The sequence below is a fragment of the Pseudophryne corroboree genome, chromosome 3 (assembly GCF_028390025.1).
Source record: "Pseudophryne corroboree isolate aPseCor3 chromosome 3, aPseCor3.hap2, whole genome shotgun sequence".
In the NCBI taxonomy this organism is placed as follows: Eukaryota; Metazoa; Chordata; class Amphibia; order Anura; family Myobatrachidae; genus Pseudophryne; species Pseudophryne corroboree.
This window is the reverse complement of record NC_086446.1, coordinates 380,909,939-380,924,971: the sequence shown is the minus strand read 5'-3', so window position 1 is coordinate 380,924,971 and position 15,033 is coordinate 380,909,939. Positions and strand designations below refer to the sequence as shown.

The following is a 15,033-nucleotide window of genomic DNA, read 5'->3' as shown; positions in this document are numbered from 1 at the left end:
CGCCCAAAGTTTTTGAACTTGTCACTGACTTATGATGAATGCGCTGCAGGTGACGTATAAGGGAGGATGTTCCGAGGTGGTTAACGTCCTTACCCCTACTTATTACAGCTTGACAAAGGCAACACACGGCTTGACAAATGTTGTCCGCATTTCTGTTGAAATACTTCCACACTGAAGAGCTGATTTTTTTTGGTATTTTCACCAGGCATGTCAATGGCCATATTCCTCCCACGGACAACAGGTGTCTCCCTGGGTGCCTGACTTAAACAAACCACCTCACCATCAGAATCCTCCTGGTCAATTTCCTCCCCAGCGCCAGCAACACCCATATCCTCCTCATCCTGGTGTACTTCAACACTGACATCTTCAATCTGACTATCAGGAACTGGACTGCGGGTGCTCCTTCCAGCACTTGCAGGGGGCGTGCAAATGGTGGAAGGCGCATGCTCTTCACGTCCAGTGTTGGGAAGGTCAGGCATCGCAACCGACACAATTGGACTCTCCTTGTGGATTTGTGATTTCGAAGAACGCACAGTTCTTTGCTGTGCTTTTGCCAGCTTAAGTCTTTTAATTTTTCTAGCGAGAGGCTGAGTGCTTCCATCCTCATGTGAAGCTGAACCACTAGCCATGAACATAGGCCAGGGCCTCAGCCATTCCTTGCCACTCCGTGTGGTAAATGGCATATTGGCAAGTTTACACTTCTCCTCCGACGATTTTATTTTAGATTTTTGAGTCCTTTTTTTACTGATATTTGGTGTTTTGGATTTTACATGCTCTGTACTATGACATTGGGCATCGGCCGTGGCAGACGACGTTGCTGGCATTTCATCGTCTCGGCCATGACTAGTGGCAGCAGCTTCAGCACGAGGTGGAAGTGGATCTTGATCTTTCCCTAATTTTGGAACCTCAACATTTTTGTTCTCCATATTTTAATAGGCACAACTAAAAGGCACCTCAGGTAAACAATGGAGATGGATGGATACTAGTATACTTATGGATGACGAGCGACTGCCGACACAGAGGTAGCTACAGCCGTGGACTACCGTACTGCGTCTGCTAGTATAGACTGGATGATAATGATATAAAAAATATATATATATCACTACTGCAGGACAGGTATATATTGTATAATGACGGACCTGCTGAACACTGTCAGCACTGCAGACTCCTAAACTACTAGTATGAAGAAGATAGAAAAAAAAAAACCCACCACAGGTAGGTATACAATTATGGACGAGCGACTGCCGACACAGAGGTAGCTACAGCCGTGGACTACCGTACTGCGTCTGCTGGTATAGACTGGATGATAATGATATAAAAAATATATATATATCACTACTGCAGGACAGGTATATATTGTATAATGACGGACCTGCTGGACACTGTCAGCACTGCAGACTCCTAAACTACTAGTATGAAGAAGATAGAAAAAAAAACCCACCACAGGTAGGTATACAATTATGGACGAGCGACTGCCGACACAGAGGTAGCTACAGCCGTGGACTACCGTACTGCGTCTGCTAGTATAGACTGGATGATAATGATATAAAAAATATATATATATCACTACTGCAGGACAGGTATATATTGTATAATGACGGACCTGCTGGACACTGTCAGCACTGCAGACTCCTAAACTACTAGTATGAAAAAGATAGAAAAAAAAAAACACCACAGGTAGGTATACAATTATGGACGAGCGACTGCCGACACAGAGGTAGCTACAGCCGTGGACTACCGTACTGCGTCTGCTAGTATAGACTGGATGATAATGATATAAAAAATATATATATATCACTACTGCAGGACAGGTATATATTGTATAATGACGGACCTGCTGGACACTGTCAGCACTGCAGACTCCTAAACTACTAGTATGAAGAAGATAGAAAAAAAAAACCCCACCACAGGTAGGTATACAATTATGGACGAGCGACTGCCGACACAGAGGTAGCTACAGCCGTGGACTACCGTACTGCCTCTGCTAGTATAGACTGGATGATAATGATATAAAAAAAATATATATATCACTACTGCAGGACAGGTATATATTGTATAATGACGGACCTGCTGGACACTGTCAGCACTGCAGACTCCTAAACTACTAGTATGAAGAAGATAGAGAAAAAAAAACCACCACAGGTAGGTATACAATTATGGATGAGCGACTGCCGACACAGAGGTAGCTACAGCCGTGGACTACCGTACTGCGTCTGCTAGTATAGACTGGATGATAATGATATAAAAAATATATATATATCACTACTGCAGGACAGGTATATATTGTATAATGACGGACCTGCTGGACACTGTCAGCACTGCAGACTCCTAAACTACTAGTATGAAGAAGATAGAAAAAAAAAACCCACCACAGGTAGGTATACAATTATGGACGAGCGATTGCCGACACAGAGGTAGCTACAGCCGTGGACTACCATACTGCGTCTGCTAGTATAGACTGGATGATAATGATATAAAAAATATATATATATCACTACTGCAGGACAGGTATATATTGTATAATGACGGACCTGCTGGACACTGTCAGCACTGCAGACTCCTAAACTACTAGTATGAAGAAGATAGAAATATAATGAATGACGGACCTGCTGGACACTGTCAGCAGAATGCGTTTATAGAATAAAAAAAAAAAACACCACACGAGTGTTTAACTTTTTCAGGCAGACAATATACTGGTGGTCACTGCTGGTCAGTCACACTGGCACTCTGGCAGCAAAAGTGTGCACTGTTAAATATGTACTCCTGCTATAACTGCTCCCCAGTCTCCCCCACAATTAAGCTGTGTGAGCAGTGAGCACTACTCAGCACAGTCAGATATACATAGATGATATTATCATGCAGCACACTGAGGCTGAGCACAGATATGGTATGTGACTGTGTATCGTTTTTTTTCAGGCAGAGAACGGATTATATTAAATGATAAATAAAACTGGTGGTCACCACTAGTATAACTATCAGCAAAACTCTGCACTCTCTGAGTACTCCTAATGCTCCAGTAAATCAAGTGTCTCTGTCTCACTCTCTATCTAAACGGAGAGGACGCCAGCCACGTCCTCTCCCTATCAATCTTAATGCACGTGTGAAAATGGCGGCGACGCGCGGCTCCTTATATAGAATCCGAGTCTCGCGATAGAATACGAGCCTCGCGAGAATCCGACAGCGGGATGATGACGTTCGGGCGCGCTCGGGTTAGCCGAGCAAGGCGGGAAGATCCGAGTCTGCCTCGGACCCGTGTAAAAAGCGTGAAGTTCGGGGGGGTTCGGTTTCCGAGGAACCGAACCCGCTCATCTCTAATTAGAACAGCGTATGTGTGTCTACGAAGGGGTCACGGCCACATCATGTTGGGACATGCCGCATTCCTCCAAGGTGTGCCAAGTATTTGAGACATTAGGCCACACCCAGTTCCTATCTTCCCGTCTCCTAAAAATACCTCTTTAATGCCATTCTTTGGCCACTTGTAGACTTAAGAGCTGGGAATTTGCCTGGTCTCAGCTCCATGACCCTGGTCGGGAGCAGGGTCATGAAACCCTGGACTTAGGGCCTAATTCAGATCGGTTCGGTGCTGTGCGCTTTCGCACAGCAGCCGATCAGGTCTGAACTGCGTTTGGCCGCCGTTTAGGGGGCGCGGTCAGGGAGCTACTCCTAAAGTACAAAAGCATCGCCACTGGGCCTGACATGCGGGGTGGACCAGCCCTGTGCTGGGCGTCGCCCCGCATGTCTGTGTGACTGATCGTAGATGTGCTAAATTTAGCACATCTACGATCAGGTCTGAATTAGGCCCTTAGTCCAAGGTTGTTTCCTTGCACACATACAGAAATCCCGAGTTGATGCACGGTCACATGCAAAAACTCGGGATATACTGTAGATGCATGTGTGAAAGGGGTATTATGTGCTGCTGGTATGTGTGGCAAACATCTCTCAACATGAATTACATGAATTGTTATTAATGTTAATGGTAATTACATTACCACTTAAGTCACAATTAGAATCAGGATAAATGAAGGCAAAAACCCATGATCTCCCAAAACTACATCCTGATGAGACTACACCAGTGGTTCCTAAACTTTCTTGAATCACTGCACCCTAGAGTATCAGCATTCTTTTCATGGCACCCCTCAGCTAAAAGTTTTTTTTATTGATACATTTTGGAAAAATATTAAATTAAGTAAATTGTGCCTACCTGTCATCCGTAGGTTCAGTTATGTGGGTGTATACATAGTTGTGCCTCTGATTGTGCACGTTTTTGTCCCTGGTTTTGTCTAGCACTTTGATTACAAATAATTTGATTTGGCCCAGGGCCACTAACCCAAGGCACCAATACATATATGGTACATTAATCATATAGTATAATGCTCCTGTGACAAACTAACATTTTCCTATCTGGGGCTTCTATTATATACACCCATTTCTCCAGGGGGTGGGTGGAACTACAATGTGCATCACAGATGGTGTAATGGTTAGCATTACTGCCTCACAGCACTGAGGTCATGGGTTTGATTCCCACCACGGTCTTATGTGTGTGGAGTTTGTATATTCTTCCCGTATTTGCATGGGTTTCCTCTGGGTACTCCGGTTTCCTCCCACAATCCAAAAATATACTGGTAAGTTAATTGGCTCTCAACAAAAATGAACCCTAGCGTGTAAGTTTATACGTGTACATAGGCAGACTAGATGGGCCAAGCGGTTCTTATCTGCCATCAAAATTCTATGTTTCTATTTCTTCAGGGGAGTGGGGTAGAACTACGATATGGATTTGACTGTACATTTTGTATTAATGTCCCACTTGTATATATCTCCAGGTGGCTTGCATGCAGTTTATTAATATTGTGGTTCACTCTGTAAAAAACATGAATTTCCGGGTCTACCTGCAGTATGAATTTTCCCTGTTAGGACTGGATGAGTATCTTGAGGTAGGTGGTTAAGTAATAAACCAAATACAGTATATAAACACAATACACCATGCTCCCTCAGGGACAAATCCAGAACAAAATGACAGGGGTGCACCATGATAGGAAGGGGGTCTTTTGCGCTTGCAAATGCGTGCGCGCTTCTGGGAAAGTGGGTGTGGCCTTGTAACAAGGGCGTGGCATCACAGGGAAGCCATACCCTTGAGCCACTCCCTTGTTTTCATCATGCTGGGGGCATGGATTACTGTACATACAATAATCAATGAGACAAGTTATGTCCTGCTTGCCAGCTGGTGTTCTCAGCTCCGTTGGTAGTTGTCTAAATCTTGGAATGTTTCGGACCTGGCTGGAAAATACCTGCATTTACAAAGTATCAAATAATTTAGATCCCTGACACTGAATCTGCAACTGCCAGCCAACATAAAGCATTCAAATGCATAGCTATCTCTCATTGCCTCTCCATAGCTGTCTCATTGCCCCATCCCTCCATACTTCTCTGTTTGCCCCCTCCATTATTATCTCATTGCCCTTGCATAGTTTTCTGATTGCCCCCTCCATAGTTGTCTCATCGAGCTCTCCCTGCATAACTCCCTGTTTGCCCCGGGGCCCCTAACCACAGTTGTCTCATTGGTTGTTTGCCCCTGGGCCCCCCACCACAGCGGTCTCATTGGTCATTTACTCCATATCACACTGACCCTCTCACAGCACTCACTGACACTCTACATAGCTCACACTGACCTACCTCATATAACCACATACTGCCCACTTCATTGCCCACCTCAAAGCACATACTGCCACCTTCACTGCCCTCCCCACAGAAAATCTGCCCCTTCACTGCCATCTCACAGCACTACATAATGTAGTACATAATTGCAGCACATACTTCCTCTCTCACTGCCCACATTGCTGCTCATTTCCCACTCTCCTTGTGCCTGCTTCAGCCCCCTCACCCACTCCTCTATTTTATCAGCATGCAGCTTCATCTCCCTTTATGCCAGCCTCTGCCTCTTCACCCACTCCCCTCATTCCAGCAGCATCCTCCACTCCCCTTATGCCAGCCTCCTCACCCACTCCTATTATGCCAGTCTCAGCCTCCTCACCGACTTCCCTATTCCAGCAGTATGCAGCATCCCCTTCTCCCCTCCTGCCAGCCTCTTCTCCCATTCCCTCATGCCAGCTTCTTATGCCAACAGCATTCAGCCTCATCCTGTCCGCCTCATCTCCCTTTATGCCAGTCTCCTTCTCTCCCCTCACTCACCCCATATCGGCCTCCTTACCCATTCACTCCTCTTAAACCAGCAGCCTCCTTCTCTTCCCCTCATGACCCGGCTCATGCCAAACTTTGCCTCCTGCCCTTCTGTCAGTCTAGTCAGTCACCTACTCCTCTCAGCAGCACTCCAGCAGCCTAGTCACCCACTTCCCTTCACCCTCCTCCTGGCCCCTCTCAACCCCCTTATGTAACATAAAAAGTCAGGATTACACAAGTGGACTCTATGGGGTTGTGCCACTGAATGAAGCTGCTGCTGAACTCAAGTGACCAGACTCATCGTAAATACTCACCTTACTGAAGAAAGCTGGGGTGTGCCTGTCCTGAAAGGCGCAATGTCCTCCTCGTGGCGTGGCTTGCTTGGCATTTGGATCGCGGTAGAGATGGCCATCATTTAAAACCATTAATGGTCTCCTCTGATGTTGAATAGTTTTACCATTGATGGCCATTGGAACCACCCCTTACACAGTGCTGCACTGTGTGTAATAGCCGGTGGCAGTGCAGGGCTGCTGACTGACAGCTGAGACTGTCAAGTCAGCTATAGAGCGAGTCAGTACATTGCGATCCCGGCACGCTGTATCACTCACAGTGTGCCAGGATGCCAATGTCCCGTATCACTCTACAGCTGACTTGACAGTCTCAGCTGTCAGTCAGCATCCCTTGCACCAAATAGTGTGCGAGGATGCCGCCCTATAGTCTTCCCTGGGCTCTGCCCCCAAGTCGGAATGAGCATTAGAATAAAGCTGTCCTTACCATACGCAAACCATCAATGGTTAAAACCATAGATGGTACAAGGTCACATGACACCATTACCATCAATGGTAACCATCGATGAAGGGTCCTCCGATGGCCATCCCTAGACTGTCTGCTGGGCTCCTCTTCACTGCACAGTGTCATGTGTGTGTAGGGAGCCAATGATGATCAAGCCAGAAGCGGGAGGAGGAGCTGGGCTGCATGCATAGCTGCCCAGGGGAGGACTGACAGGCCCCTGTGATTAACAGCCAGCAGCCTTACCCTGGTGGCAGGAAGGCGGGCGAGCGTGTGCAGTTGCAGTTTAATAAAAGAACAATAAAAAAATCTAAACAACAAGAGGAGGCATGTAGCCTGTTGCCCCACCCCGCGAATCTGCCTATGCCCACCCTATAATGTTACACTCTATCACTCTCTGTAATACACTCACAAAAGTGTGTTCCATGGTGTCTGTTCCATTGTATGCCAGCTTAGCTGAGGGTTTTAAGCAGATGACAAGAAGCTAGATCTTGGTAAGATCAACTGCAGTGTTTATTCTATTCTAATTCTGAAAAAAAACTTGAAAGTAAACATTCCCTCTAAATAAAAATATTGGGGTTAAACCAATCTCAGAGAAAGACTTCCTTTCTCTGAGATGGTGTACTGCATTTTTAAATCCTCAGGGAGTGCAGATAATTTTATTTATTGTCATTTTTTATTTTGTGGAGGGCGCTAGACAATAATTATCATCTGACTGTACCATTTGGCAGGTGCTGAAGCACACAGAGAGCGAGCGGCTCCAGGTCCAAATACAAGCCTATCTTGATAATATATTTGATGTGAACAGTCTTCTCGAAGACACAGAAAACAAGAATGAGATGCTGGAACATGTAGAGGACCTCCAGGGACATTTAGTTCACGTAAGTGATTTTAGTTCATCAGTGTAATATAATTGATATTCAAGATGCCAGTAATAACCAGTGGCGTGCGGTAAGGTCAGCGGCTGGTGAGGCACTACAGCCATAATGTCCACCGGATCCTGCCGATGACCCCTACCGCCACCGAGCCAATGCCCGCTACTGCCTCTGAGCCAATGCCTGCTGCCACCGCCAATGGCTTACAAACTTGCCTACCATCGACTGACCCAGCCCTCCGCCACTAATTTGCATCTCAGTCCGATGCCGCCAATGCCCGCTGCCTGCCTCTCATCATACTTGTGATATATTGTACATTTTTATAGAAAAAAAATAAAAATGAGTGTTTGGGACTGGGAAGGGAGTGGGAGGAGGACATGAATGCAATTTTGTTGTCCAGGGCTTCCATTAACTTAATGGAGAAGGGTCTTAATGGGTTAAAAAAATTTAAAAAAAAAATGCGTGAGCATAACCAGCCTCGGGCTCTTTGAGCCAGTCCTGGTTGTTTAAATACTGTGGAAAAATTGGACAAGGGTTCCCCGTATTTAGACAACCAGCACCGGGCTCTTAGACCGGTCCTGGTTCCAAAAATACGGGGGGACAAAAGATGTAGGGGTCCATTTTTAAAACCAGCACCGGGCTCCACTAGCCAGGGACATAATGCCACAGCCGGGGGACACATTTATGTAGGTCCCTGCGGCCGTGGCATTACCCCCCCCAACTAGTCACCCCTGGCCAGGGTTCCCTGGAGGAGTGGGAACCCCTTAAATCAAGGGGTCCCCCCCTCCAGGCACCCAAGGGCCAGGGGTGAAGCCCGAGGCTGTCCCCAGCACCCCTGGGTGGTGGGTGCCGGACTGATAGCCATAAGTGTGTAAAAAAAAAAAGAATATTGTTTTTTGTTGTGGAGCTACAAGGCCCAGCAAGCCTCCCCCGCTTGCTGGTACTTGGAGAACCTCAAGTACCAGCATGCGGGGATATAACGGGCCCGCTGGTACCTGTAGTTCTACAACAACAAAAATACCCAAATAAAAACACAACACACACACCGTGAAAGTAAAAATTTATTAAAACACACTTACACACTCACACATACTTACCTACATCCCACGCCGGTCACTTCCACTTGTCCATGTAGAATCCAATAGGTGGTTCCTGTAAAAATGAGAGAGATTACTTACCTACATCCCACGCCGGTCACGTCCACTTGTCCAGTAGAATCCAATAGGTGGTTCCTGTAAAAATGAGAGCGATTACTTACAAACGAATGAATGAATATTATGCCCTCACTGACGCGGGAAGACGTTCGCCCCTTGTAGTTGTGCCCCTGTAGCTGCGCCCCTTGTACTGTGCCCCTTGTAGTTGTGCCCCTGTAGCTGCGCCCCTTGTACTGTGCCCCTTGTAGTTGCGCCCCTTGTACTGTGCCCCTTGTAGTTGTGCCCCTGTAGCTGCACCCCTTGTACTGTGCCCCTTGTAGTTGTGCCCCTGTAGCTGCCCCCTTGTACTGTGCCCCTTGTAATTGTGCCCCTGTTGCTGTGCCTCAAACACACACACATTAAAAAAAAAAAATACACACACATACTTACCGCTCCTGCAGCGCTGCCTCCGTCTCCGTCCGCCGGCTCCTCTCTGCTATACTATGGGAGAGACGTCATGACTCATGACGTCTCTCCCACTATAGCGCCGCTCAGACACTAGGGGTCAATTATGACCTCTAGTGTCAGTCAGCGGCGCCGGCTGCAGCGGGCGCCCACACAGCCCACGGCGCCTGCTGCAGCCGGGAAGGGGGATCACTAGTGATTGGACAGCGGATCCAGCACTGGATCCGCTGGGCCAATCACATCTGGGGGAATGACAGGGGCGTGCATTCATCGGGGCTGAATGCACGCCTCTGTCATTGAGGCATCAGTGAAGGTGCTGCTTCCCCGTTCTTTTTCAATGGGCTTTCACAGCCCATTGCCGCGCCCCGCCCCCTGCCCACCCCTCGCTGCCTGGACATTAATGTTAGGTGCGGGAGGCACCTCTCCCACTGCCTCCCAGCCTAACATTTTCACGGGGGGAGATTATTAAAATAATAAAAGAATATATTTATCACAGACTCTGTTATAAATATCTTCTTTTTATTATTTTAATCATTATGACAGGGGAGGCACTGCCTCCCCTGCCTCCCCTGACTGCACGTCCCTGGTAATAACTGGTGACTAAAGTGTTTTTATGTTTTTCTATTTTATTGTATGTGAACTATTGGCGTATGATCAGTATACAGTATGTGAGCTACGTAAAGTTATCTCTTATCGCCCCCTAGCTCACAGAGAAGTTACAGCAAACTGAGAATGAATACATTAGGAAAGTGGCTGAGCTGGAGAAACAGCTGGATCAGACTCGTAAGGAGCAGAGTGCAGGAAAGGTGAGAGCTTGTTGTATGCGTGTGTCCACAGCTAATGGAATGTGTGGGGGAGAGAGGACAATGTGGGAGGGTGGAGTGAATATTTAAAGGGGAAAAAAACGGTGATAATGTATAAATTTGAGGTGTGGCTATTAAAAAACGAGATTGATGCTATAATTTATGTTTCATTATAAGTACATTTTAACTCTATTCCCTTTCAATGTACTCCCCTTCGGCATCCACACACCACTGCATTCTTATTTTACATTGGTCAAAGCCGTGCTGTAGCTCATTATCTGTCACCTGTCTCAACAGCTCCGTTGTTTTCTTCTTTACCTCAGTAACTGATGCAAAATGGGTTCCCTTGAGTACAGATTTGACTTTAGGGAAAAGAAAGAAGTCACACGGTTCTAGGTCTGATGAGTATGAAGGGTGTTCTAGCGCTGCAATCTGTTTCTCTGCCAAAAACTACTTCACGGAGCCAGGGGTGGATTTAGGGGTGAGGGCGCCCCTAGGCGCAACAGTAACGGCTGCCCCCTGCCTTTCTAATTTTATTATTTTTTATTGATTGGTTATAAGCCCTCATTTGGTGATAGCCAATTTATTAGAATAATAAAAAAGCCACTAACTATGACAATTTTTTTTGTTTTAATTATGTATACATTTAGGTAAGACAGCTTACAGGGGCAGTATGTGCATGTCCTACCCATTTACACTCCATTCAGGATGGCATATGAGGCCTAATTCAGAGTTGATCGCAGCAGCAAATTTGTTAGCAGATGGGCAAAACCATGTGCACTGCAGGGGGAGGGGGGGGCAGATATAACATGTGCCGAGAGAGTTAGATTTGGGTGGGGTGTGTTCAAACTGAAATTTAAATTGCAGTGCAAAAATAAAGCAACCAATATTTACCCTGCACAGAAACAAAATAACCCAAACCCAAACAGATCTAACTCTCTCTGCACATGTTATACCTGCCCCCCCCCCCCCTGCAGTGCACATGGTTTTGCCCATCTGCTAACAAATTTGCTGCTGCGATCAACTCTGAATTATCCCCTAGGTACAGTACAGTGGAAATATTTTGCAGTTACTGGATACTTTTTGGGCTGACAGTGCCAACATAGGCATCCAAGTGCCGCCCCTAGGTACGTGCCTCATATACAAAACAGGGCCAAGGCATGTGCCATAAATATAGAGGTGTGGCTTCATGGGGAAGGAGCGTGGCCACAAAATAATACCAATTCATATTACACTGTACAGAAGTCTCTATTATTCAAATGACGCTGCACAGTAGCACCACTTACACACATTACGCAAGGTAGAGCCCCTTTTACACATTACTCCAGGTAGAGCCCCATTTTACACATTACTCCAGATAGAGCACCTATCACACATTATGCCAGGTAGGGTCCCCTTTTACACATTATGGTGGCAGAGTCCCCATTTTACACATTACGGCGGCAGACTCCCCCTTTTACACAATACGGTGGCAGAGTCCCTCTTTTTACACATTAGGCAGGCAGAGTCCCTCTTTTTTACACATTAGGCAGGGGGAGAGAGAGAGAAGGAGGGACAGAGAGAGAGACTTGCCTGCTGTCGGGGGAGCCACCACTCTTCCGGTGAGTCCACAGCATGGGTGGGAATAACCACTCCTAGAGCCCGGCGCCGTGGGACAACGGCACATAGGGAGCAGCTACTCCTGACACAGCGGGGGAGACCAGCATGGAGACCACAAGCTACAGCGCCTGTCAACCAATGTATATCACCCCCTTGTGTGGCACGGCCCTATCATGTGTTTGCCGGTGGATGCACCCACAGTGCAGAAGAGAGGGGGGGAGGGGTAGCAGGGAGATAGAGAGGGGATGGGAAGGAGACAGAAAGAGAGGGAGGGAGTGGAAGACTGCGAAAGAGGGGGAGAGTGGTAGACAGAGGGGGGGGGTGGGAGAGAGGAAGGGGTGGTAGGGGTAAGAGAGAAAGCAGTGGGGGGATGAGAGGGGTAGCAGGAAGAAAGAGAGGGAGTTAGAAGGAGAAAGAGAGAGGAGATAGAGATGCTGTGGCTTAATTTGAGTGGCAGCAGGCAGCAACAGCCAGCTCCAGTACCTGGATGTCCCTCTGCAGGAGGGGGGGGCAGAGCACACAGAGGAGAGACATACACATACCTGTATGATCAGCAGTACTGATGTTCTCTTATTGTGAGCGCGGGGGCGGCCACAACGGTGGGGGATGGAGGGGGATGACGGCAGCAAATGCACTCGGAGCTGCTGCAGTGCTGGAGCTGCCACCAGTCTCTTAAAAAAACTCCATCCTCCCGGCATCCCCTGCACTGCTCCCTGCCCGGCCTGCACTGTATGGTGTGGAGAGGAGACACTTGTGCTGCTGCAGCAGGCGATGAGGGGGGAGAGCGGGCTGGAGCACAGAAAGTGACAGTCGGATGACTGCAGTGCCCAGCGCTGATGGCTATAATGTAAATCAGTAGCGATGCGTCTGGCATAGAAGGAGCCAAGCGCAACGCTACTCTTATTTATTATAGCGGGGAGCACTGCAAATAGTGGCGGACAATCGGGGTGGATGTGGATGGTGCGCCCACAGCATAAATGCGCTGTGTGCTAGGCATCATCCGCCCACACCTAGTTACAGGCCTGCTACCAATTGATTCATAATAATCACTACAATAAAATTTAGCATTTTGAACGAGGTTCTTCGCATAGTTATGGCCATAAATAACGTTTTGCCCACCACTTCCTGGTGACCTCATTAATTGATAACATACTGGGGGGTAAAAGTCCAGGGCACAGGGCACCCCAAACTCAAGCAGCTGAGTGACCCCAGGGCAACACTAGAGGGGAAAAATATATAGTGAAAATAAGTGAAGATAGGTCAGTGAGAGAGGCTGCTGAAAAACAGCAGTGGTAAAATAGTGAGAGGTGATGTGGTGAGAATTAAAGTAGTGAGAAGTGAAAGTGGGAAATTAGTTACACTGAAACAACACACACGATAGGGATGAAAGGAAATACAAAATTAAGTGTTAACCTGAGTTAACTGTGCTCCTGAGGCCAAACGGCCACAGCAGTCCAGGGGGAACCTATTTAAAAACAATATATAGGACAGGTGGGCGTGAGGGAAGAGCTCTCCGGCCCCAGGCAGAAAGGGTCTCTGGCCTTCTAGTGTGTATGTAAATAAACAGCATTAGGTACACAGGGGCGGGTGCACATCGGTAATGATACCTTTCAGTACTGCATACAAAGACAAGGTTGCAGGTGCACAATTCAAACACTAAAAACGTATTAATAATAATCATTGCAATAAAATTTAGCATTTTTAGTGAGGTTCTTCACATATTTAGGGCCATAAGGAAACGGCTTGCCCATTGCGTCCAGGTGACCTCATTAATCGGGCAAGTCCCTAGGTCCAAGGTGAGTCCTGCACAAATGTTTACTAGAATGTCAGATGGGTTGTGGACATCTAGGGTGTGTGACCCCCTAGACTACTGTGTCTGGAAAAAAGGAGTATGGCAGAGACGTACTAGACAGTGAAAAGAGTGGAGATGTGAGCCAGTAGAGAAGTTGCCCATGGCAACCAATCAGCATTGAAGTAACATTTAAAATTTGCATACTACAAATTTATACAGAGCAGCTGATTGGTTGCCACAGGTAACTTCTCCACTGGCTCACTTCTCAACTCTTTTCACTGCTTAGTACATCCCCCTCTATAGGTGTGTACACACGGTGAGATAAATCTGTGAGATTTAGACTATATAGTCAAAATCCTATGAAAAGTTAGTGTATATCTCTTTAGACAGCTTGCGATACAGATTCGATCCCGATGCGCGCTCCCATGGGGTCAGTATCGTAAGGCTAGACAGACTGTGCAGGCAAGTCAATCTTGACTATCTAGTGTACTATCTAGTACAAAGTATAGTCAAAATGGTCACTTAGTCAAAATTGTACATAGACAAAATCTCAAACACAGATAGTCACACTCTGTACTATCTGTACTATCTGGGCTCTGGGGGAGTTCAAGGGAAATCGCATAGTCAAAATCGGACATACAGTAGCAAGGATCACACCGTGTGTACACACTTTAAGTCTTTTATCATTTTTGAAGAGACATTTGTCAAGGGTTACATTACATCATAATGAAGCATACAATTATTAAATATAAACAAATAAAATATATTAAACTGTAACAATTAAAAGTTATGAAGATAAGGATCATTTGACCCTTACCTTGTAATAACTGGTAATTATAACATCAGTTATTTACTATAAGTGTTGCATTGTCCTTTTCTTGTCCTGGCTGCAGGGACAATTGGAGACAGGACAGCAGACCTGCAATATGAACATAAATTGTGTTCTGCTACTTATACTACATAAAAGGCTGATTGACAGATCCAGCACCACTGGTAATAGACTAGTCTGTCAATAAGCCATTCTCGCGGTGGAAAGTAACAAGCCTGATTCAAATACTTAAAAGTCTTTAAAACACGTATCTGTCCCTGCAAAGGAAAGAGTGCATGGAACATGGCATATTTGCTTATTATTATTCTGTAAATTAAGCACTCTTGACCCCTACCACAACTCTCAACACTACTATCTGGTCTTGCACCCCATCCCATGCTAGATACAAAAGATCCGTCAGAAATAGATATCCAATAATTGGATTCCAATGTCTATGTGCATGCTATGATCGAGAACGGAAGCTGGCATACACATCCATGACAGATGCATCAATCACCGAGCACTAGCAAATTCCTTCCATGTATCTATACATACAGTGGCATGAAAAGGTTTTTGCCTTATTCCTGATTTCTTC

The 15,033-nt window shown here is 46.5% G+C and overlaps 1 protein-coding gene across 1 annotated transcript in view; it reads left to right on the top strand.

The window, feature by feature from the left end:
• The window catches only part of FMNL1 (formin like 1), a 136,911-nt gene that overhangs the window by 95,986 nt on the left and 25,892 nt on the right, over positions 1-15,033 (top strand). Inside the window, exons 11-13 of the mRNA XM_063959989.1 lie at positions 4,821-4,931; positions 7,695-7,844; positions 10,141-10,242. Coding sequence (XP_063816059.1) covers positions 4,821-4,931; positions 7,695-7,844; positions 10,141-10,242 — 363 coding nt within the window. The remainder of the gene's footprint in view (positions 1-4,820; positions 4,932-7,694; positions 7,845-10,140; positions 10,243-15,033) is intronic.